This window comes from Phaseolus vulgaris, chromosome 3 (assembly GCF_000499845.2).
Source record: "Phaseolus vulgaris cultivar G19833 chromosome 3, P. vulgaris v2.0, whole genome shotgun sequence".
NCBI classification, from domain to species: Eukaryota; Viridiplantae; Streptophyta; class Magnoliopsida; order Fabales; family Fabaceae; genus Phaseolus; species Phaseolus vulgaris.
Window position 1 is genome coordinate 21,055,074 of NC_023757.2, and position 24,723 is coordinate 21,079,796.

General features: G+C 31.8%; 3 protein-coding genes and 1 pseudogene across 6 annotated transcripts; all 4 read left to right on the forward strand.

Annotated features, from left to right (window-relative positions):
- Positions 1 to 1,046: 1,046 nt before the first annotated feature.
- On the forward strand, positions 1,047 to 3,482 carry LOC137806844 (uncharacterized). Its single transcript, XM_068607176.1, has one exon. The coding sequence runs from the start codon at positions 1,426 to 1,428 to the stop codon at positions 3,142 to 3,144; it is 1,719 nt and encodes a 572-aa protein (XP_068463277.1). The 5' UTR covers positions 1,047 to 1,425; the 3' UTR covers positions 3,145 to 3,482.
- A 3,829-nt stretch (positions 3,483 to 7,311) lies between these two features.
- Positions 7,312 to 8,971, forward strand: LOC137839338 (uncharacterized; annotated as a pseudogene).
- Positions 8,972 to 11,337: 2,366 nt separating this feature from the next.
- Positions 11,338 to 20,477, forward strand: LOC137806845 (uncharacterized). 4 transcript variants are annotated; one of them, XM_068607181.1, is made up of 9 exons: positions 11,338 to 11,590; positions 12,108 to 12,169; positions 12,464 to 12,518; positions 12,984 to 13,082; positions 13,373 to 13,459; positions 13,856 to 13,972; positions 19,009 to 19,101; positions 19,395 to 19,425; positions 19,962 to 20,477. In XM_068607181.1, the coding sequence occupies exons 1-9, from the start codon at positions 11,495 to 11,497 to the stop codon at positions 19,967 to 19,969; spliced, it is 648 nt and encodes a 215-aa protein (XP_068463282.1). In that variant the 5' UTR covers positions 11,338 to 11,494; the 3' UTR covers positions 19,970 to 20,477. The 4 variants fall into 4 exon arrangements, with proteins under 4 accessions (XP_068463282.1, XP_068463279.1, XP_068463281.1 ...); XM_068607178.1 differs by having other exon boundaries at positions 20,107 to 20,477; XM_068607180.1 differs by having other exon boundaries at positions 19,666 to 20,032.
- Positions 20,478 to 21,602: 1,125 nt separating this feature from the next.
- Positions 21,603 to 22,973, forward strand: LOC137806846 (uncharacterized). Its single transcript, XM_068607182.1, has 2 exons — positions 21,603 to 21,780; positions 22,165 to 22,973. Exons 1-2 carry the CDS (start codon positions 21,727 to 21,729, stop codon positions 22,678 to 22,680), a joined length of 570 nt encoding a protein of 189 aa, XP_068463283.1. The 5' UTR covers positions 21,603 to 21,726; the 3' UTR covers positions 22,681 to 22,973.
- The last annotated feature ends 1,750 nt before the right edge of the window (positions 22,974 to 24,723 follow it).

Genomic DNA, 24,723 nt, shown 5'->3' on the forward strand with positions numbered 1-24,723 from the left:
TTTTTTACTAGGAGCAATTATCCAGGTTTTATGTGTATTATGAAAATTATGATAATCCAAATTAAATGTATTGTGTATTTCATTACATATATATAATTTATTTATAATTTCTCATTTATTTCATCGTGCAAATCCTTATATAACAACACATAACAAACCCATACCACAAATTCACATAGTAGGATAGGTTTCTTTAGTGCTCTTTTTTGTCTTCTATTAGTGATTTTATGACTTATATATAAAGGTTTTTCATCTACATCTATCATATAAGTAATTTTATCACAATAAATTAATTATTGTTATTTTTTAATCTTTATAATTGACTAATTGACGTCATTATCGTTCAGCACACATAAGTATTTACTCTAAGTGGTAATATAATATATTCAACATTATCCTTCAATACATTGAGTTATATCATATTTTATCAAAAATCCATTGAAACAAGACTTCCAAATTTGTTAAGATCAACACGTTCTAAACTTTCATCTACCTTCAAATCTTTTATTTATTAATCACTAACAAGTAATCTACTTAAAAATTTCATTAATAATATTTTCTGAGTGATGATTCTTTGATAACAAGACAATTTTATACTTCCATTTGAGAATTGATTATATTAATTTTAAATTTAATAATTTAATTAAATAACTTAATTAATCTTTCATTATTATTTAAAGTTGTTAAATGAATGCAAGAAAAAGAACTGAAGTGTCAAAAAGTAATTTTACTCTTTTTATTAAAATAAACATACATACAAACTTTACACCTACTTTTGATTAGCTTCTTTTCACCAAAATACAAACAACCAATGAGTTTGTCTCTTATCATACATGTTTGAATTTATTTAATAAGTATAATATTTAAATTAACTTCTTCCTTTTAATCACATCCACACTGTAGTGGTCAGAGTAATTAATATTAACAACCAAATAGAGCAAAAGACAGCTTTGATTAGAATTGGAAACAGGAAAAGTGGAAAAATCCACAGCTGTATAACCAAAGCAAATCAAAATTTAGAAAAATGTAACTAAAAATATGTAAAGTTCATAATTAAACTGAGCTTCACATGTTCTTTGGACATACATGTCCATGTCTGAAATCTGCCAAGTTACTTTAACGAAGCACAGTGTGAAAAAACTTCCTCTTCCTCAGGAACTCACACCGACCCATTAGTAGCAACTCCATCTCTTACAGAACAACACATTACATTGAATTTGGAAACACGCCTTGAAACTTGTGAGCATCCCACAATTTGTTTTTCCATTTTTTTCACTCTTCAAGATTTATTTCTTTTGTTTCCTCGGAAAAATCGACTCTTGTGATTTCAAGGCACTCTTGTGGTTTGGCGTGTTGTCGTCAAAAGATAGCAACTTTTGAGGTATTGGAGGGTGGGTTTGTTGGTAGCTATTTTGGGGTGATGCCATGCCAAAGAAGGTTGTGATTTCGCCCCAATGGGTTCTATGGTCCATTCCAATGCTTCATTGGCGTGTTGGGTTGCTCACTGCTTTGGTTTTGGTTGGAATGGTTGTGATTTGGAGCATTGATGGGTGCACAATCAAGAGCATCATTCAAGTTTGGAGGTATCAACAAGACTATCTTGCTGTAAGGTTTCATACTCCTAATTTAACTCTCGTCTCTCCATACAGTCCTGTGAACTTCACTCTGTATGAAAAACCAGGCAACAAGTCCCTTCTACTTGAGAGGCATACTAGTTGGATTTCAAGTGAGTTAGAACCCAACTTTACATCAAATCTCATAGCTCGATGGTCAGCTCGTGGAGGTGTACCCTGTAAAGATTCTAAGGCTGTGGAGATTGCAGTTCCTGGGTTGGATGGTGGGGAAGTTATAGAGCTTTCTGCTGGTGATGTGCATGAATTTGGTTTTCAAGCACTGGATGATTCGGGGAATCCTCGTTGTTTAGGTGGGGACTACTTCGAGGCTGATCTTTCAGGGGAATCATGGAAATCTAGGCCTTTGGTGAAAGATTTCAGCAATGGTTCTTACTCAATTTTAGTGCAGGTTCATCCAGATTTTGATGGGGTTTACAATCTCACTATAATCCTGCTCTATAGACACTTTGAAGGTCTGAAGTTCACCCCATGGAGGTTTTCTTATGACCGAATGCTGCGAAATGTTGCAATCAGATTCTACAAAATCAGTGTTCAGCTACCAGAACTGCAGGCTTGCAAGGCTTCTGATTTTGGCAGGGATGTGTGGAGTGGAAGGTGGACAAGACATGGAAAGAATGATGACTGCGCCATAGGAAATGATGGCAGGTACAGGTGCCTTGGGTCGGATTTTCCTTGCAAAGCTCCTTGGTGTGATGGCTCCTTGGGAATTCTTGAGAGTAATGGTTGGGTGTATTCAACTCATTGCTCATTCAAGTTGTATTCTGCGGAGTCTGCTTGGAATTGCTTGAAAAACAGATGGATTTTCTTTTGGGGCGATTCAAATCATGTTGACACAATAAGGAATATGCTAAACTTTGTGTTAGACTTGCCTGAAATACCTTCTGTCCCCAGAAGATTTGACATGAACTTTTCCAACCCAAAAGATCCTTCTCAAAAAGTTAGAATTACAAGCATCTTCAATGGGCATTGGAATGAAACACAAAACTATCTGGGGTTGGATTCTCTGAGAGATGAAGGGTTTCAAAATTTGATAAAGAAATACTTCACAGAAGATACCATTCCTGACGCTGTGATCATGAACTCTGGCCTGCATGATGGCGTCCACTGGCGCAACATAAGAGCATTCTCTGTTGGAGCTGATTATGCAGCATCCTTTTGGACAGATGTTATGAAGACAGTAAAGCAAAGAGGGTTGGCGTGGCCAAGGGTGTTTTACCGGACTACGGTTGCAACTGGTGGATATGCAAGGTCACTAGCATTCAATCCTAACAAGATGGAGGCATTCAATGGTGTGTTGTTGGAGAAATTGAAGCAAGCAGGAGTTGTATCTGGTGTGATTGATAACTTTGATATGACATTTCCATGGCATTTTGATAACCGATGTAACGATGGAGTACACTATGGAAGAGCTCCAGCAAAGATGAAGTGGAGAGATGGCCAAATTGGACATCAATATTTCTTGGACCTTATGTTATCTCATGTTCTTCTCAATGCCCTATGTGCAAGATAGCATTTGAAGCAAACAAGTGTATGTACACCCTATGGATAAATGCACATCTTTTGCTTGGTTGAAAACTATTTAGGTAGTGTCCACTGTGCTTCGGGTATTGTTGTTTCTATGTACTTAGATTTGGTATTCTTTCTTGCTCATATATTTTTGTTTGTTATGTATACCTGAGATTGTTTCACTTGTAGAATAGCAGGAGAATTTAACTCCTCAAAACACATTTTACCATCGAAGATTGTTCTTTGTTTTGATTATCACTTCTTATGTATGGCTTGTAGCCATATTTATGGGCTTGTGGTTACTTAATTATATTATATGAAGAAAACGGATGAGTTTCATAATTATGGCTTTGTTGTTGGCAGTGGAAGGTTGCAATTAGTTATTGCAGCAAAGTTATACCAAACTGCATAATACTGACTTATATATCTCTTAACACATGCACCTCTTTTCTTTTTTACTCTGCCATGTGTCTATCATGAACATGGATTGCTCAACTTTATCTGCCCTTCCTCTCCAATAATTTTTATTATCCCTTCTCATGCTCCATTAGACTATCTTCTGTTCCTGGTTTTCTGTAACTATTCTTTTTTTTTTTTCCTTTGTCCACAAGCTGTGGCTTATTTGGTGGTGAAGAAATAGCAATGGAAGAGTTAATTTGAGTTGTTTTGAAACGAGAGAGAGAGAGAGTAAAAATGATTTTAAAAATTATGGAACTCTCCTTGCATATTAAAACATATTTTTTGTAATCAATATAGTAGTTGAATTCGTAATAATTAATTTGCATAAAAAATGGTAATAATTAAATGTTACTACTTCGATGCAATATTATTAAATGGTGTTAATTTTTTTTATAATAATCATGATTTTTTGTAACATTACATATAATTTTAACTAATATATGTCTTAACTCAATACATAATGTTTAAATTTTAAATTTGAAACTAAATTGAATTTATAATATTTAAAATTTAAATTTGAAACTAAATTGAATTCATAATATTTATATTCTATAACAATATTATCACACCTATTATTTTTAGGTTATTACAATGAATAGTCACGTATTCTTATATAAATTACAATTCACCTATCATCCTTTTTCAACCATAAACTCTTCTTCACTCCTTCTATGAATCCAATATACTATATCTTATGTCTTAGTAGTAGATAAAGTTGCATGTTGATTTTCAATAAGTTTCAGTTTTAAACAATGTGAAAATATATCCCAAAACAAAATTTATAGTGTCCACACTTTTTACAAAATTTGCATCTACAACCCCTTCAATAGCTTTTATGTCATGGGTAAATTGGCTATACATCAATCTAAACAATAATGTTCCATTTAAATATGTCAACACCACTTCAAAGCCTTACTTCAAAGCCTTATAGTGAACACATCTAGGATATGCTATGAATTTGTCAACCATATTAACAACAAGTGTGAAATCTTGTTTTTTATACACCATCTCATACATCATACTCGCTACTCCATTAACATATAGAATAGTCTTTAACTCTCTCCTATCTTTTTAAGAACTATGAGTTTTTCGGTAATAAAAAACTTTGTGTAATGATCCAAAGATGTACCTACATGTTTGGATTTATGCATCCTAAATCTTTCCACAACCTTCTTCAAGTAACCTTGCTAAGATGGACGTAATACCTCAATCGACTGATCCATCTTTACATCAATCTCAAGTATCCGTCTTGTGCCAACCCACCAACCCACCCTATGACTAGACAGGTTATCACATAACCTTGACGGTGTAGTCTGTCCTTCTTTTTGCATATCAGTGACGAGTTGGGCCAAAAACACATTACTAGAAAATCATTAAATAGAAACTAATTTTAATAATAAAAAATAATTAGTTATTATATTAATTAAATTATATATTATTTTATAGACTATAAAATTATTGACATTTAGATACCAATTTAAAAACTAGTTTATAAATTTTTATCTATACTTATGTATAAAGGGGATTCCCCATTATAACTGTTTTTATTGTACACAAATTTGTTCATATTTTATCCTTATATAAATATTTTCTTTTGGTTATTTCGTCCTTTTATAATTACTTAAATTTAAAACTAAAAAAAAAGTTAATATTAAATTTGAAAGAAACTGTTTGAGAGACATGCGCTACATTTATTTGAAAAGAATGAGTCAAATAAAACTTGGAATTGAAACGTGGTTTGATGTTCATCAAACGAAAATGCATAGTACAAAAGAAACTTTGAGAGAAGTGTGAGAAGAAGAGACTAAAAACAGAAAAAAAAAAAGAACAAAAACAAAAGAAACATAAAAAAATGAATGTAAATCATCACAAAATTTTAGTTTATTTTTTTCATTCTTGACAATCTAAAGGTATTCTTATTGAACCAATGCTATTATCGTTTATTTTGTTCTGATCAATCAATACAGGTTGTATAAATTTTGATTGTTTAATTGTTAATACTCCTCATTTTTATTTCTTTTACTTTGCTTTTCATTTTCGCACAACAGGTGGAGGCGGAAGAGGAAGAAGATAAAGAAGCAAAATATCCCAAATTGTTACTTGAATATAGACATCCAGATTTTTGCACAGGTACATAGTTATCTTGATGTCATTGTTGATGTGGGTGTCGACGGGGAAGATGGATGCGTTGTGAATACGATATTGTTGCGGATAAGATAAAATGAATTAGAAAATAGATATTTTCTTAGGATTTGTTATTGAAGTTTCTAATCTTATTTTTTTTTTAGTTTATATTAGTAACCAATCAAAATTAGTGATTTACAAGTTTTGAGAATGAAACAGATAATCTAATTGCTTTAATATAATTATGTTATTATGTTATAAATTTGAATTTGTATAATATATTTTTTAATATAACTTAATTATTAAAATTATATGTTTTAGAATTGAAGAGAGAAAATGTTTCTATTTTTTTAATAATATTTTATATTTAAAAATACAAACACTCATAATAATAATAATAATAATAAATAAATTGGATGTTGTGTTTCCACTAGTTAATAATAAAAATTATTTTAAATATTAATAATTTTATAATTTATAAAATAATATCTAATTTAATTAATATAATCATTAATTATTTACTATTTTTAAAATTAATTTTTATTTCATATTTTTTTTTATTGATTGACTTGTTATGTTACCTTAAAAAAAGGAATTTGCATATATGATAAGAATTTATATATATATATATATTATTATGTTAGGGGAGATACTTCTAATATATATTAGCAACTACAATCAAAAGTTAAATAAATATAATTAGTAAAAATATCATTTTTATATTATTATTATTATTGGTTATTAATTCAGATTTTATTATACTAAAATTATTTACCGTTAGTATTGCACTAATGATTAATTTACATGGTTGTTAATATTCCTATTTTGTAACTTCCAGTATTTGTAATTTTATTATATATTTATATTATTGAAGTAAATTAAAATGAATGTATCAGTTTTGCAATTTCGTGCAATTATGTTCAATCAGTTTCTACAACTTTTTGCCTTTTGTTATTTCCTTCAATTAGTTTCTACAACTCGTATCAGAGCTTGTCTGTTATCATGAACTCTACCCAATTATCAGTCCCTATCCTTGATGGAAAAAATTACAATCGATGGTGTGTGCAGATGAAAGTTTTGTTTGATTATCATGAGTTATGGGATGTCGTTGAGAGTGAAGTGTCTGCATTAGTTGATAATGCAACTGAGGCGCAACGAGTAGCGCATCTTGGTCAGAAGAAGAAGGACAAAGATTTTGTATCTCATCCATCAATGGATGAATGACGAGACGTTTGAGCAGATAGAAGGAACAACAACTACAGGTGAGGCTTGAATCATTTTGTCAACAAATTATAAAGGTGATGACAAGATCAAGAGAGTGCGTCTTCAAACCCTGAGACGCCAATATGAATTGTTGCAGATGGAAACCACAGAGACTATTGATGTCTATATAAATAAAGTTCTTGCCTTGAGAAATTAGATGAAGACCAATGGCGAAACACATTCGGAGCAGGCAAAGGTGGAGAAGATTTGGAGGTCTTTAACTCTCAAATTTGAACATGTTGTTGCCGCAATTGAAGAGGCCAATGACATATAAAAAATGACAGTAAGGTTATTGTCTGGTTCCCTACGAGCGCATGAGCAACAGATGAATGACAATAAGATTGAAAAACCAATTGAACAGGCTTTAGAAGCACAATCCTCAATTGGTATCTCCTATCATAAACACGGTAGTTCACGTGGCAAAGGATGGGGACGTGGTGGTAGCTATTCCAGCAAAGATCGCAGTGGCCAAAATCATGGAGGCGCTAAGCAAAACACCACTGGTTCCAATCACAATCCAAGTTCAAATAACTCTAGGCGCGGAGGACGAGGGGGCATGTATAATAAATCAAATGTGGAGTGTTATAACTGCCATAAACACAACCATTATGCAAATGAGTGCAGATCAACAGGTGATAATCATGCTACCAGTTGTGCCCAAGAAGATCGTAATCACGAACAAGATGAAGAGGATCATGCAGTATTAATGTCAGCCACATCAAATGAAACTCCAAACAATCAAACTTGGTATTTGGATACAGGTTGCACGAATCATATGTGTGGTTAGAAGGAGCTATTTGAAGATTTGGATGACTTATTTCGCACAAAAGTGAAATTTAGTGATGGCAGGTTCGTTCTGGTGACTGGAAAAGGGTGAATTCTTATCACATTGAAAAATGGTGATCACAGGTACATTTATGATGTTTTCTATGTACCTGATATGAAAAGTAATCTATTGAGTATCAGCTGGCCGAAAAGGGTTACGTGATGCATATAGTTGAAAATAAATTCTCAATTTTTGATAAAAAAATGTAATTTGATTCTTAAAACCTTTTCATCAAAAAACTAAATGTTTCTAGAAGATTTTCATATGGGTGATTTCAAGTGCTTTAATGCAATAGTGAATAATGAATCGTGGTTGTGATATTTACGCTTTGGGCACTTAAATTTTCAGAGTTTGGAAAATATTTTAGTGAATGGTTTACCCCATATTCATCACCCTAACCTGGATTTATCTATTGAAAAGCAAGGATGAGGTATTTTAGTGCTTTAAAATATTTAAAGCATTTGTTGAAAGACAGAGTGGCTGACTAATTAAGATGATGCGTAGTGATGAAGGGGGTGAGTACAAGTCTAATGAGTTCAAGAGACACTGTGAAGAACTTGGGTTGCAGCATAACATAACCTATCCCTACAAACCCCAACACAACAGAGTTGTCGAGAGAAATAATAAAGTAATCATGGACATGACAAGGAGCATGCTTAAAGCGAAAGGTATGCCAAATTATTTTTGGGCTGAGACCGTAACATGTGCGGTATATTTGATAAACAAATCACTCAGTCAGAGTGTTCCTAACACAACTTCAATTGATGCATGTAGTGGATTCAAACCCAATGTGCAGCACTTGAAGATATTTGGGTCAATTACTTATGCTCATGTCCCCAAGGTAGCAAGATCAAAGTTGGATGATAAGGCAATGAAAATAATTTTCATTGGATATAAGCATGGGAGATACAAATTGTACAATCCAATGACAAAGAAGGTGATTGTTAGTCGTGATGTTACATTTGCCGAAGATGAGGAATGACAATGGAATGCAACAACTGAAATGAATTCGAAAAAACGATATATTTACGTTTTGAACGATGATGTGGAAGATGGAGTCACTCTTGAAGCACCTGCAGTTCAACCCGAAGCTGTAATTCAACCTGAAGTTGCAGCTCCAATTGCAACTATAATGGAGCAACCAAGAAGGCAAAAATGACAACATGTACACCTTCAAAATTACGAAGTAAATCTTGATGATGAAGTTGATGACAATGGAGAATTGGTTCATTTTGCTTTTCTTGTAGATTCAGAACCTGTGAGACTTGCATATGCCATTCAACACCCCAAATGACAAGAGGCTATGAATGAAGAATTGATGGCGATTCAGAAAAACAATACATGGCAACTCACTGATCTTCCAAAAGGACACAAAGCAATTGATGTGAAGTGGGTGTACAAGATTAAAGTGAAAGCAAATGGTGAGATTGATAGATATAAGGCAAGGTTGGTGGCAAAGGGATTCGAGCAAAGAGAAGGCTATGATTATGAAGAAATATTTTCTCCTGTAGCTCAAATGGAAACAATGAGATTAATCATTGCTTTAGCTACACAAAGACAATGGATAATTCACCAAATGGACGTCAAGTATGTGTTTCTAAACTAAACGATCCACTTGATGAAGAGGTTTGTGTAAAGCAGCCGTCAGGTTTCATACAATCTGACAAAGAGGAGAATGTGTACAGACTAACTAAGGCTTTATATGGTCTTAAACAGACACCAAGAGCTTGGAACAAAATGATTGATTCATTTCTTCATGCCATTGGATTCAAAAAATGTGCATCAGATCATGGTCTTTATGTAAAGACTAATGATTATGGAGATTTGCTAATTTTATGTCTTTATGTGCATCAGATCATGGTCTTTATGTAAAGACTAATGATTATGAAGATTTGCTAATTTTATGTCTTTATGTTGATGATGTTATTTTTACAAGAAGTAATCTCAAAATGATTGGTGACTCAAGCATATCATGATGAAGAAATTTGATATGACTAGTCTCGGTCTTATGTCCTACTTTTTTGGGCATTGAAGTCATCCAAGGAGACGATGGAATCTTCATTAAACAGAGAAAACTTTTAAGATGGGGGATTCAAACCCAGTTAAAACTCCAATTGAAATTGGAATTAAGCTTAGGAAGGAAGGTGATAGGTGAACTGTAGATGCAACATACTTTAAGCAGATTGTAGGGAGCCTTAGATATCTCACGTGTACTAGACCCGACATATGTTATGTTGTGGGATAGATGGAGTCACCTCATAATTATAAGATTAAATTTTTAATTAAAGGATATAAATATTTTTCATAGAAAGTAATTTAAATCCAATTTTATGCTGACTTGTTTTTAAAATAAAATAAATTGATTTAATAAGCAATAAGAGGGTTGAAGCAGTGAGTGTGACTGTAGGTTCATTAATTATTGACGGTTCTGCCGCTTCCATAATTGTTCCTATTTATTGTTCATCTTCTTTCCCTTGTCATAGATCTTTCAAGGAAATAGGATACAATTATACAAAACAGTGAAAAGAGCATGGAAGTGGAGTCTCACTTAATTTATTTCATATTAGTTATAATTAGTACATACCTTAGATATATTTGTATTATTCTCAGTCACCTATTTATAAATAATATAATATGTATGGGTTCAGATTGAATGGTTTTTAAATGTCAACATGTTTAAAATATATTAAAATTAAATAATAATTAATAAAAAAATTAAGTTATATATTAATCTTATTCAATAGTAACATCACTAATGACAATATACAATAAAAAATAAAGATATATTATTATTAGATATTTATTGTACTAAAGAATATTTAGTTGAACATCATCTTCATTCATAAGATAATATACATTAATTTAAATTATTTTTATACTTTGTTTTTAAAAATTAAAATCAATATAATATATTTTTCAAAATATATTATAATATGAATATCAATGTATAGACATTGTTGTTAAATTTTAATAAAATTGAATGTGTATAAATATAAAATTAGTTTTAACAATTTCAAAATTTACTTTTTTTTTTCTGAAACATTTGATAAAAGTGACATATTATATATATATATATATATATATATATATATATATATATATAATATGAGAAATATACATGAATACAATTTTATTAAAAAATTGGACAACTATTTTAATCTAAGCATATTTTATTTAATTGTGAATACTTCTTTATCTCTAATACGAGGTACTTCTAATAAAATTACAAAATATTAATAAAAATAATAATTTATTTTATTAATAATATTATCAATATTTATGACTACTTCTTCTCATTATTTATCAATAAAAAATTGCATATTCAGTGTATTTAATAGAAATAAAAAAAAACATAAACATTATAAAATATCTTATAAAACTACCATCAGTTTCTTCTAAAATAAATATCTCTTATATTAAGAATGGGATGAAATAGTTTGTTTAAATTGTAAAGTTTGTAAAATGTTGATAATCCAAAACATCATTATCATGAAATTAATAAGAAATAGTGTAGTGTAGCCAGAGAGAAGTTACAGAGGCAAGGAAGTGGTCATACTCTGTGTTGTTCAGGAATTAATTTTTGGAGACATAAAGTGGACAGAATGATCAGATAAGATCAAAGGACACGACTTTAAGTGGTGATTCAACCCTTTCCCCTTTGGGTCTGAATGAACCAACCACCATGTCTTTCACGTGGACCTCTGCTCTCAACATCACTCTTCTGCTTCTTCTTGTTGCCGCCATTGTTGTTGGTTTTTTAACTCTCCCAGTTGACAAGGTTCTTTTTTTAATCCAATTTCACTTCTGGGTTCTTCTATCTAGCTCTTTTAGTTCTTTCTGTTTGAACTTGAAATGGGGTGGGTGCATTTTTGTTGAGTTGATTAATTTCCATGACACGCTCTTAGAATTACCTTGTGTCTGCGGCTTCTTCCATGATTGTCTCATTACTCACATGTGGCAGAAAAAAATTGAAGTGGTGTTTGCATACAGGAATTTCAATCAAGGGGGATAATATAAGTAGCACCTTGTGCAATTTTTAGAATTGGAGTATCATTAAAAAATGGAGATTTTTGTTTGAATTTGGTTTGGTTTCTTACTGTGAAAAGCGGAAAAGAATAGAGGATAATGGCTTTGTATTACGAATGGGAATCCCCACTCCCTTGTTCATGCATACAATCTACAATACCACTTTTACTGTATTCTTCATTACAAGCACCGCATTTTGAATTTTCTTTCCCAACAGTTCCTGTTGCGTGGAGATTTTGAATCTATTACCCTCTATTTTTGCTCTACAGATTCTGAAGGACTTATTGGTATGGATTGATAATAGTCTTGGGCCATGGGGTCCACTTGCTCTGTAAGTCTATTTTTATTATTGACCACTAAAATTTCGACTTGGTGATTATCACCATTTGTTTTTAAAATCTCATAATAGTGATACTTGTTTCTATCATGTAATTGCTTTAGTTTGGGGTGCAATTTGTAAAGGTCATCTTTACAGGAGATTGTCATGTGCTTTCATTCATGATAGGCTTTATGCTATTCATAGTATCATGGAAAGGAATTCAAATGGGCATATTAAAATATATCAAGATAACAACGGACTTGAATACGTGAATTTGTCAACCCATGTTTGTTTGGTCATTTTCAGGATAGCTGTTTACATTCCATTGACTGTCTTGGCAGTTCCAGCCTCTGTACTTACTGTAAGAATATTTGATTCCTCAATTTGTACTTCATAGGAATATGGAATTCTCAATTACCTGTATAAGAACTGTGGCCTGTCTGCATTTACGCTAATAATTGTTCTTTAAAATATTGTTTGGTATTTGCGATTCTTACCTTTATGAACTTGTAAATTTTTAAATTGAATTCATCAGGGTTACCATTTACCTGTTTAAGTTCTACAAATTAGTTGACATTGTTGCATTATACTATTAGTTTTACTATAAAGTATATTTGTGTCCACAATTTGATGTATGTTCCAAACACCTCCATTACTTCTTAAATGATTCGTTTATAATTTCTATTGTATAACAAAGGTTTGCATTATAAACAGTTTACTCATTGCTTTACATCTCCTTTGCAATACAACTGATGAAGAAGTAAACTTAATCAACCAAAGGCAGAAATAATTTGTTGAGTCACTTTACCTGATACTTTTTGTTCAGCTTGGGGGTGGTTATCTATTTGGCCTTCCAATTGGCTTCATTGCTGACTCTATTGGTTCAACTGTTGGTGCAGTAGCTGCATTCCTTCTTGGTAGAACAGTAAGTTTTCTAGTTTTACATTTATTAGTATTTTTTCAAATTAAAGAAAAATAGAGTTATGGCATGATTGATTCACTTTTCAGTTTCCTAGTTGCTATGGCAAAAATTATAAATTTAAGTTTTTCTCAAGTATTACAATATGCCCTTTATCCGTTAGCCTTTCTTCATTTGCATTATTCTTGAAATTTTCTCAGCCTTTCAATTGTGCTGCTTCTTGGTCCACTTGTTTCTGTATTATGATAAATTTATTTCCTTCCTGGGGTTATTAGTATAGTTTTCTATCTATGCAGATTGGGAAATCACTTGTTGTTTCAAGGTTAAAGGATTATCCTCAGTTTAGATCAGTAACAATTGCAATTCAGAAATCTGGCTTTAAGGTTTGTAGATCCAATAATTGAATGATTTTCTTACATGTCTAACACTCAGTAATAACTTTTTTTTTTAAGTTTTCATACTTTTGATGTTTATTTTATAATGTTCCATTTGTTTCTATCTTGTTTTGTCCTTTTGGAATTCTTGTTTCTGAAATGGCTCAAGAAGAGTAAGTGTATCATGAAGTTATGTATACTATGGAATGTCTGAAATTACGGTGTATAAGTTTGATTGCCTGTTAAAACAAACAAGAAAGGCTATTATTATGTATACTAATAATTGCTTAGGAAGGTTATTATCGTGCTAGAATTTTGCTTAATCACATTTATATTATATCGTGTTAATTTTTTAATTTTTTCTCAATTGAATCTCTGAATGTTTTAATTTCTCTGTCTTTACAGATTTTGATACTCCTTCGGCTTGCTCCTTTTGTACCATTTAACTTGTTAAATTACTTCCTGTCTGTGACTCCTGTTCCATTAGGGGAATACACACTGACTTCCTGGTTAGGAATGATGGTATCTTCTTTATCTCTGATCAATTATATGTAGGGGGCTTTACCCTTAGCAATGAATTTCTGTTTCTATGGCCTGACTTGGCCTGTTTACTATAAAGGTCATGCTAAATTTTTGAAATAAAAGCCTATTAAAATAAAAAAAGGCCAGGCTTAGGCTATAAAAAAATTCTATCAGGCATGCAAGATTAGCTTGTCAATTTCTGTTGTAGACTTTTGCTTCTTGTGGATGAGTATGAACTTATTAAACATGGTTTGGATGGATACCATGTTTGATGGACAATGGTTTTTTACATTTCTATTCCTATAATTAATAGTAGTTGAGTTTTTGAATTATCTCATAATATGTTTGGTAGTAATGATCTCAATAAAATTTAATTATTTACTTTTTGGAGAGGACCACAACTCAACATGTCTATTTTTAATTGAATGACTTATTGCTTATTTTTTTATATTAATATTAGTCTTACAAAAATTGAAATAATTTAGGTGATGAAGAAGGTCCACTAGCCTTTTATAGAACAAGTCACGTTAATTGGTTTTCAGGCAGGCCAGACCAAACTTTAAAACAAGTCAGGCAAAGGCTTAAAAGATAGTCTACTTTAAATAAATAGGCCAAATCTGACATGTTCCACTCCTAGTTACAAAATTAAAACTTGCTAAAAATTAATTGGATTTTCTTGTGGTAGCATGCTGTATTCGGAAAAAAGTTTGTCTTAAATGTTTTCAATATTAAATTATGAAAGAATATGATTTATAAAAGAAGAAATATATTTGAATGTTGAGTTTTATGTCCACTCTTGTTTATAATCACATATTAGGGTACAATGAAATCAATCATAAATACATAAGAACACATCAAACCCTTAAATTGTTGTACTGCATCCTTGGTGGACAACTATTTCCATATTTAAAATGTATTAAATATGACAATTCCCTCTCAAGCTAGAGCTTATATGTCATATTAGCCTAGTTTGTCACTGATGTAGTCAATATGAGAGCCTATAAGGGATTTAATAGACATGTTGGTCAACTGGTTGCTTGAGTTGACAAAGTAAATTGTGGTTTCCTCTTAAAGCACCTTCTCTCTTGCAATTTACTAAGTGAAAATCTATTTGTGTTTGGTCCATTCATGGAAGATTGGACTTGATGCAATGTGAAGTGCAATTTGATTGTCGCAGATAACTTTTGTTAGTTGTTGGAATAGTTGCCTGAGCCACGTAATCTTGCATGCAATTGTTATCGTAGCACAATATTCAACTTTGACTTGAGATCTAGCAACTATGCTCTACTTCTTATGCCCAAATCATATTACCTCCAATATGAAAACGATACCCAGAACTAGATCTCTTATATGATAGTGGTCCTACCTGTCAGCATCACAATAACAAGTGATATTTTGGCATTGCCTTTATGTTCATACAGAGTAGTCCTTTTCCTTATTCATTTTTTATGTACTGAAGACTACATATGACATCTCATTGACTCACCACAGTGAGATAACTGTGTAGGCTTACATGTTTTTTATGGGTCTTCTTAACCTGGATTAAGCTTAATATTACTAGGATGACAATCTAGTGTATTGGCTTTAGTTAGAATACCAAAACTTCAATCCTAAAAAGTATTTGCAAGGTCTAGAGTCTTTTGTCTGAGATTAATTGAAAAGGTTGGTTTTGAGTTATTGAGTATCATTTATGTCATCCATAAACAAGATAACTGCATTTGCCAAAAGGAGAATGAATGGAGAAAATGAGTTGTGCTGCATTGTACTAAGGCAGAGCTAAAAACAACTACACTAGACACAAGAAACTATAGTGAGAATGAAGTTGACAAATAAAGCAAGAGTCACTAGACTTTGTTAAACCTATTGGCTGATTCATACAAACTTCATCCTATAATTCACCACAAAGAAGACAATTTAAAAATCAATTGGTGAAAGGCCAATAGTATGTAAACCATGTCAAGAAAGAAAAGAACAAAAGTATCATTTTTGTCTAATCTTTCCCATATATATCTATCGATAGCCAACAATAGTCGTGTCAATTTTAGAAACAAAGGCTGAGTTTAAGAGAGAGGGTAAGTTTGAAAGATTTTCAAAATTGGATGAGGTATTTACTTTGAATCAAAGATAAAACATTCAAGAAACTTGTATGATTTTAAAGAAATGTCAAGATAATGTTCATTGGCTTCAATTTTAGAGAACACTTGTTTTAGCTCAAAAATCAAATTTGTAGAGGTAGTAAGAAAAAGAGAAACACGAAGAATTATATTGGTTCCCTCTCACAACTAAACTACGTCTATTTGTCTAACAACCCTTATTAGAACAACTAACATTTCAAAGTTTTACAAGATTTTTTACAACCTCTTGTGAAACCCTATCATAAGAATCACCTTGACCACCTTGGTCAACAACTTACACACAATAATGTAGTAAAAAAGAACATGATTACCCGGACAAACTCTTGAAAGAGACATAAAAAAACAAGGACACAAAGGTAACCTTCAAGATGATTCTTTAACCAATTATCTTCATGTTTTTTGATCTTGTAAAGGTACCTAGAAATATATTTTCTATAGCTTTTGAGTTCTCCTTAGGTATTTGATATATTCAAATACTTTCTCAATTTGATTCAGTGAAACTAGTTTGAGATAGCTTCTATATATAATTGATAGGATTAATTCATTAAAATTGAATTAAATCCATTAAAATGTTTCTCACACACTATATAAGAGCATTTTAATGGATTAATTCGAGTATTTAACCAGTTAAAATCTTTAAAGAAAGTGTCTTCAAGTGATTTTAATTGATTAAAACTTGTTTTAATCAATTAAATGCGAGACCTTGCAAAAGCTCAAGTTCATTACAAACTTTCTAACCCACTTAACCTTTAACCAAACAATCCAAATTGATTTAACTAAAATATTCTTCAAGTTGCTGGAAAAATAGTCAACAGATAAAGAAACAAGTTCATAAGTGCCAGTAGAGTGTAAAGTCATCATTTCATCCATTGCCCAACGCCAATTGGAATTAGCCAAGACTTCACTTGTAGACTTATGAATAAGCACAAAATCCAAAGAAAAGGCAGGAGAAATAAGAAATATAAAATTTTATATTTAAAGTACAAACATATAGAGGAGTAGGATTGTGAGAGAACCATATACCTTTTTGCAGTGCAGAGGAAAGCTTTGGTGCAAGTGACATAAACAAAATGGAAATTGAAATTGTTGATGAGGCTGGAGGGTCAACTGAGGAATTACCACTACAATCTATTTCGTCATTGGTAAGTAAGAAAAGGAGGTGGGGTACAGGCAACAATTGAAGTCAAAACAATCGGTGAAATATTCAAAGGGTCCACAAAGAAAATAGTATCTAGTACAACAAAATAGGAGATGAAAAGGCAAGTATAAAAAGGGATGTTAGTAAAAATGATGTCATTAAAGTTGAGGACAAAAACAACAATAGCTCTTTTGGAGGAGTGAGTAACCCAAATAAGGGAATTCAAGAGATTTTGCAAAGTTATCTTTACCTAGAATGAGGTCATGAATAAAACTTGTGCATCCAAATGGGGTAATGTTCTATTGTGGTTACAAAGTAGCTTGGGGAATTTGATTGTGAAGAGTAGAGGAAGGAAAAAAGTTGTTTCAATTACTTTTAATGAGAAACGTTGTTGGGTTACTCAAATGAGCGTACTAGGGAGAGTCAGTACCTAACTTAGGAATGTGGATCCGATGAGTTTTGAGTCATGAGTCAATCCATATATAAGAGACCTTGATACCATCTTCAACCCAAAATCTTAAGACATTAGGTTTGTGGGTCTTTCTTATATATTTCTCATCTCACTCATTTCCACTAAATGTAGGACTCTTGACGCCACACTCAAATTCCTCACAAATGTATCACCCTAAAGTGAAAAGGAACATTGACTTATAAGGTGAGGTTTGCACCCACTTATATTGACACACCCCCTCACACTAAGACTGTCAACTTGTGTGTGAAACTATATTAATGAATGGTCCGATAGTGAGTGACCTGGTAAGTCCAACAAACTCTCGTTAGAATAGACTATAAATGACTCTGATACCATATTAAGAAGTGAACTTTAAGCCTAACTCAACTTTATAAAATCGGCTTATAAGGTAAGGTTTGCACCCACTTATATATTATAAAATATCCTTATTTCTAGTCGATGTGGGATCTTCAACCGTGAAGAAGGCATGAACAATTTCAATCATGTGTAGATTCGTTCTTTCAGCAATAATGTTTAATGTTTAGCTACTACGTGTGAGCACTAATGTTTGATGAATAATAATCTCTTGTGAAGTCAAAGAGACTAGAAATTGGGAAGACAATTATTCACAAGAATGATTTGTGCACAATTTTAAGAAAAGCTTGAAATGTAGAGAAAAACCAAATTGATCTTGAATTTAGTAGAGAAAAGCTTGAAATGTAGAAAAAAATCAAAACAAATTTTTATTAAGAATAACCAAATGCAATGGAAAAAAATATCAAAGAAAGTGACAAAAATAATAGTAGCTTGAAGTTGAATAGACATGTCTAGGACCCTAAATATTAGAACCAATTAAGAAAAGGTGACCAAGCTCTTTTATTTTGATATTCCCATACCTAAAATGTATTAAATGTGCTATGCTATCTGACATGGGTAATGGAAAAACACGACAACTTTAAACTTTGGAGTTATCTAGATCATTCCTTTAGTTGTTGTGCCAAATTGAGAGCATGTTGTCCATATAAATGAATAGTGGATATTGTTAAACTTTAAAATGATGTGTAAGAATATTGAAAGTTTGAGATCAATTGATTTAAAAGGGAACAATGTTAATATTGGATCAACAAGTGCATTCAACAAGTAATCATCCTTGTGATTTATATGTTAACTACTTATGTTCTAGGAAGAACGTACATTAAATTAAGCTATTAAGAACATGTATTTAAGGTTGATGTTTGTAGAGTATTAGTAAGTATATCCCTATTTGCATTACTCTGGATTTTGAAATGCTTTATTGTTATTGTTATTGCAGCCAATAACACTTGCTCTTGTATATGTTGGAACTACACTCAAGGATATATCGGACGTGACACGTGGTTGGGGTGAATTCTCAAAGACTCATTTGGTATGAAAAACTATGCTTTATTCCTTATATTAACATCTAAGAGGCCTTGGTTAGGATAGGTTTTGATAAGTTTTGATATCATCCTCGATAGAACTTTAAGCCTACTCAACTTCACCTTACCTAGCCTCACAAAACCAATTTGGTAAAGTGAGGTTTGGACTCACTTATATATTATAATTTAATCATATCTCTAGTCAGTGTAGGATATCCAACATCTTTAATTATCTTGATTGAATCAAATAGGTGAGCTTTATCTCATATGTAACATAAATTTATTTGTCTTTTGGATGCAGCCTTGGATCATTTCTGGCTTGGTGATATCTGGTAAGTTATGTTGTTTCCCCACAGCATAGAATGTAAAATTTAACACGCTCTATCTAGAAGTTGTTCTCTTTCTCCTGTATGCCTTGCTCCTGTTTTCCTTGCATGTGAGGTTTTGTTGCTCTGTATACTAGCAGCTCAGCTGCAATTGCTGGGCAACAGTTGAGGGCTTTTAATAAGACTTGCATACTCTGTCCAGCGGCTCTATTTTTTTGCTCATATTTTTGCTTATTAAATTTTAAGTTCCAGGCAGAAGAAAATGAATTTGAAGCTTTAGCAGGCAAACCAGAGATAGCAGACCATCATTTATCTCAATTTACATAAATGTTTAATTGTTGTGTCAATTCCTTTGGTGGTTTATGCTTATATTGCATTGGATTTTGAGCAATATATGGGAGTGTGATCTGGTGGGAAAAGTGGCAAGTTATGTTAGGAAACAAGATCTTCACATAGATTAGTTATTTTATTAGAATGTTACTGTTATTTAGAATTAATGTGTAGTGTAATGTGTTTCATGTGGTGGTGCTAAATAACTACAGAAGTATAAGATTGGAGAATCCACAGTTGATTATAGACCGTTATGAAATTGGAGATTTTTGAGCTTGGAAAAGTTGTTTAAGACCTAGAGTTCCTTATTTTCTTTGATTAATGCCTGGCTGAAATATTATTTTTGGCTACGGGCAGTGGTTCTCATGATATGGGTTACTAAAGTTGCCAAGTCTGCTTTAGATAAAGCCTTGGCTGAGTGTGAAGATATGGATGACAGTGCATCTTCACCAGAGCTATCAATTGCCACTGAACCTTCAGTAGATCTCAATCAGCCTCTCATAAATAAGACAGATCAGGATGAAGAGAATCAGAAAATGTAAATTCCACTGTGTAAATTCTTTCGCCACCCCTCCTTTTAAAGGCTATTCTTTTATTTTAAACAGTAGCTGCTGCTTATTTGTGATTTGTACAGTTTTGGCATTAGAAATGTAGTTGGTGATATAAATGGTTAATCATACAATCAAGATGAGGTTATTGAATTTGTCTAACGGCAGAAAAGTTCATCATATTCTATGGTTCTCCCTAATTTTTTATTCTTTTTCAATTTTGTATGCACAAACATTGCTAATTCATCGTATTACATTGTATTCTTACTTTGAATTCAACGGTTCAGATGCTTGGTGAACCAATGTTCTTCATTACTTTGACTTGAACCGCTCCTATTGATATTGCTATTATTGGGACACTTCTAGGATGGCAAAGTAGGGTACTTATAAGAAGTTCAATTAAGGAGTTATGAGACTGATTGGAATAGATTACCTGGGGTTAAACCCGTTTATATGGTTAACTGCTGTGATAAAATAAGGACAGTATCCCATTTTGACGATCATTATGATCTAGTCATTAAGATTTGTTCTTTGATCTGAAATAAAACTGTATTGTGCTGTACGTCTCTCCAACCTTTGTACTTTACCTGTTTTATTCACCTAACACTTTGTGCTAACTATATTTTAATGATTTTAATGGCTATGCATCTAATCACAATAATTTGTAAAACAATGGCATACTCATCAAATTCTAAATTATTGGTGCTATAAAGTTTAGATCAATTTTGTAAAAGTCAATAAAGGTAATTTTGATTTGATGATAATTTAAATTATTTTCCTCGGTTAGTGTGTAATTTGGTTCTATTTTTTTCTACTAAGTACTAACTAGTATTTTCATAACTATATATCTCATAAAGCAAGAATAATGAAAATTGTTACTATTATTTATGGATATTTAACATAACTAGTTATTTCTTTCTCTTAGTTTTTACTATACAAGATATGGAGAATGATGGTTTGAGTAGTTTCGGCTTGTAAGAGAAGACAGAGAAATCTGAATAAGGAAAGTATATGAATGTGGCGTAGGGTAGTCAAGTCGTTAGAGCCACTTACACAGATTAAAGACCACGAAAAACTAGATGTCAAATAATTTGCTTATAACTTACAATAACATTATGACATCATTTGATTTTTATAGTCAACTCTATCCTAGTTAGAAAAGTCTCTGGCTGTTGTTATTGTACATTTATGAAGCAAAGTAAATAAACAAATACATTTTGTATAGAGACAACACAAGCTATTAGCTTTGCAATGTTATTATTTTTGTACTGACAGCAACAAAAACTAACTATCCTATCAATGTTTTGTTCCAACCAACAGCCTCATGTCATGGTTCTTTTCTCACTCCGAAGAGAACTTGAGAAGAAAGTAAAGAGTGAAGAGATGAATGCACAGCTAAGAGAAAAGAAAATAATTGCTTATTGGGGTAATGTTTTTTATTCAACTTGGATTGGATCAAAAGCAACCCGCCCTCGCAATAAAGGTGAGGCAACATCATATGAGACCTCATCATGAATCTTTGAATGAGTACTACTGTTGTCAAATGCCAACAACATCTTTTTCTTTCCCAACTAAACAAAAGGAAAAGCTATTCTAGCAATTTTTATATAATTTTGTCAGTGCCAATGAACTTTTTCACTGTCTTCTTGTTGAAATCTTGGCGTCTAAGGACCCTATGACTTCCTTGATGGAAGGGCGAAACAATATTCTGTCCTTGTGAGGAGTCTAAAGTGCAAGGTTACTACAGATTCTTTCCACAACCTCAGAAATGAGAAACCCCTAGCTTTGCAAAGTAACTAAACTTTATCACAAAAAGCATAATTTATCGGCTGGTTATATTATATACATAGTGAAGTTTCTATTGCAGAAGAACATACATTGTTTGGAAGTTGGTGATCAAGAGGAAGCAGCAGTTGGGGTATCCCTCATGGGAAAAGTGCAAGGCTTTAGCCTTCTATCTTTCGGTGGCTGCTTTGATGGTTGTCGAGATCACACTCAAGGTTCTGGATATGGGACAAGGATATGGAACCTCAGTGATCGGCCAGTGGAGCTGCAAATAAGGGTGGGGTCAATACTGAAGAAGATTCACACGTTGAAGCCAGGGTCTTCTAAAAGACTGAAATGTAAAAGCATATATAAGGCTTACATGCCTGGAAGGAGTGGCAGTGTTGGAGGGAGCTTGAGGAGTTTATTGTATTACTATGATGAAACATGTCACCCTTATATTTGGATTCATGACACTGGGTGTCATTCCTTAAGGATGGCTAAGCAGCAGTATATTAGCCTCGAGGATCTGAGGGATTCTTCTGAGATCAAAGTCTTCTGGGATCATCAGAGAGGCTCTATATCAGTTCGGAAGAGAACAAGGCCAGATTTTTGCTGAATTTGAATCTCATTCTTCTCAGCATATTTTTCAAGTTTGGTTGTCATGAGTTAGATATTGTTTCTTTGTTTTCTTTATTTCACATTGGGTTTCAATTCCCCCTCCCATGTTGTGTGATTCAATGGTTCATGAACTTCCTGACCACACTTAATGTGGTTTTTGCTACAATGGAATTTTTTCTTCTGTTCTGCTGTATAGATATAGTTGTTTAAGTAACTACCACTTCAACCAATAAATAGGGTATATTTGTAAACTTGGAAGTTATTGTAGTAATCAAGAAAATATCTGCTCAATCAATTGCCAAGCATTGACTTTGTAGTTCTTGACTTGTGTGCTAAAGGAAACTTCTTGTGCCACACAATCCACTCTGAACCTCCCATAAGGGGAGAGGATGTGAACTCCTTTGAATTCTGGCTTTATCTTCCTTATATGATGATGAAAAAGTAAGTAATGAATTCAAATATTTTGATTTTTTATGACATGCAGAATTTCTTGTTACAAACATAAATCTAAAAAAATAACAATAATTAAAAAATCAAATAAATGATTTTTAATGAGTTTTGTTAAGTTGGTTGTAATATGTCAAGTTATAAAGCTCTTTAATGGTGTTAAAACAATATGAATGAACCAATGAAGATGAGAGAAATTATGAGTTACCTCTTTAAAAAATATTATAAAATTAAACTATTTTTTCCACCCTCGTTTAGGGTGGAAACAAAAACGTTAAAAGAAAGTAGTTTTAATCACATTTAAAACCCTTTTAACAACTATTAAAACCTTTTTCTTAACCATAGTATTGGAACGTTATTGAAACTTAGGATTTTCAAGAATGACTTTAACCATTGTCATATATAAAACATATATTATGACCACTTCATAATTAACAATATTATATCAATGCATAAATTGATTTTTAATTTTAAAGGAAGACATAACTCAACATAATTTGATTAACAAACAAAAAGGTAATAATTTTAAATAAATATTGTAAATATTAAGAATTGTAAAACATAAAATTCATAACTGAATTATTTTTAAAGAATTAAGTCTAGAAATTATTGTAATATCATTGTGTTAGAAACTGATAAAATAAATTGTCATACTCAATAGCTTCAAAATAAAAAAGTTGAACGTCAATGAAATATTATAATATATAACTTGAATTTAGTCTTTAAATCAAAATAAATATAGTTTGTCTATTGATAAATTAGATAAATATATTTATATGGTCTTAACTTTTTTTCACGTCAACTCCTTGTTACACTTATAATATTTAATTTATTTATTATACTAAAGTTTAATTGAAACTTACACCCGTACATAAAGGTTTAAAAATCACGATTATTTTTAATTTATAACGGTGACTATATAGTCGCATTTGATTTACACGTAGTCTTAAATCCAACACATAAGAATGCGGCTATTTAGTCACATTCATAAATACGATTTATAAATGCGACTATGGTAAATAGTCGCATTTTTATATGCTTCTGAATTATGTTTTAAGAGTGAGGAGTAATGCATTTACGAATGCGGCTATTTACCATAGCTGCATTTATAAATCAAATTTACGAATACGACTATGGTAATAGTCACATTGATAAATCTTTCTTCAACATTTAAAAATGCGGCAATGGTAAATAGTCGTAGTTGTATATGGTTGTTTTTTTTAGTACAATCTGTTTAATGTTTATGCCCATCTAAATTAACCTGTTCAATTATAACCCAGTCAGACAAATACATATATTCAAAGAATCATTTTTTATATATTTGATAAAAATGTATTACAAACACTAATAATATATCTTTATCTATTTAATTTCTATACTATTCATCAGCTAACCTAGAGTTATAAAAATTTAGGAAATATGTGGACCAAGAATGTCTCACATATGATATGGCTTCCAAAGACATTGGCTGCTCATCCGTGAATAACTGCATTTCAAAATATGGTTGACATAAATTAGTTTTAAGATACATATATGGTAAAGATTTATAAAAATAATTTACCATCATGTTACCTCATGCCAATCACTTTTAAGG

Bases quoted from the DNA above. Each gene is read 5' to 3' on its own strand.
- LOC137806844 (XM_068607176.1), top strand. From the start codon at position 1,426: ATGCCAAAGAAGGTTGTGATTTCGCCCCAATGGGTTCTATGGTCCATT.
- LOC137806845 (XM_068607178.1), top strand. From the start codon at position 11,495: ATGTCTTTCACGTGGACCTCTGCTCTCAACATCACTCTTCTGCTTCTT. The intron at 13,083-13,372 runs GTAAGTTTTCTA...CTATCTATGCAG, and splicing joins CATTCCTTCTTGGTAGAACA to ATTGGGAAATCACTTGTTGT. The intron at 13,460-13,855 runs GTTTGTAGATCC...CTGTCTTTACAG, and splicing joins TTCAGAAATCTGGCTTTAAG to ATTTTGATACTCCTTCGGCT.
- LOC137806846 (XM_068607182.1), top strand. From the start codon at position 21,727: ATGTTTTTTATTCAACTTGGATTGGATCAAAAGCAACCCGCCCTCGCA. The intron at 21,781-22,164 runs GTGAGGCAACAT...TTTCTATTGCAG, and splicing joins AACCCGCCCTCGCAATAAAG to AAGAACATACATTGTTTGGA.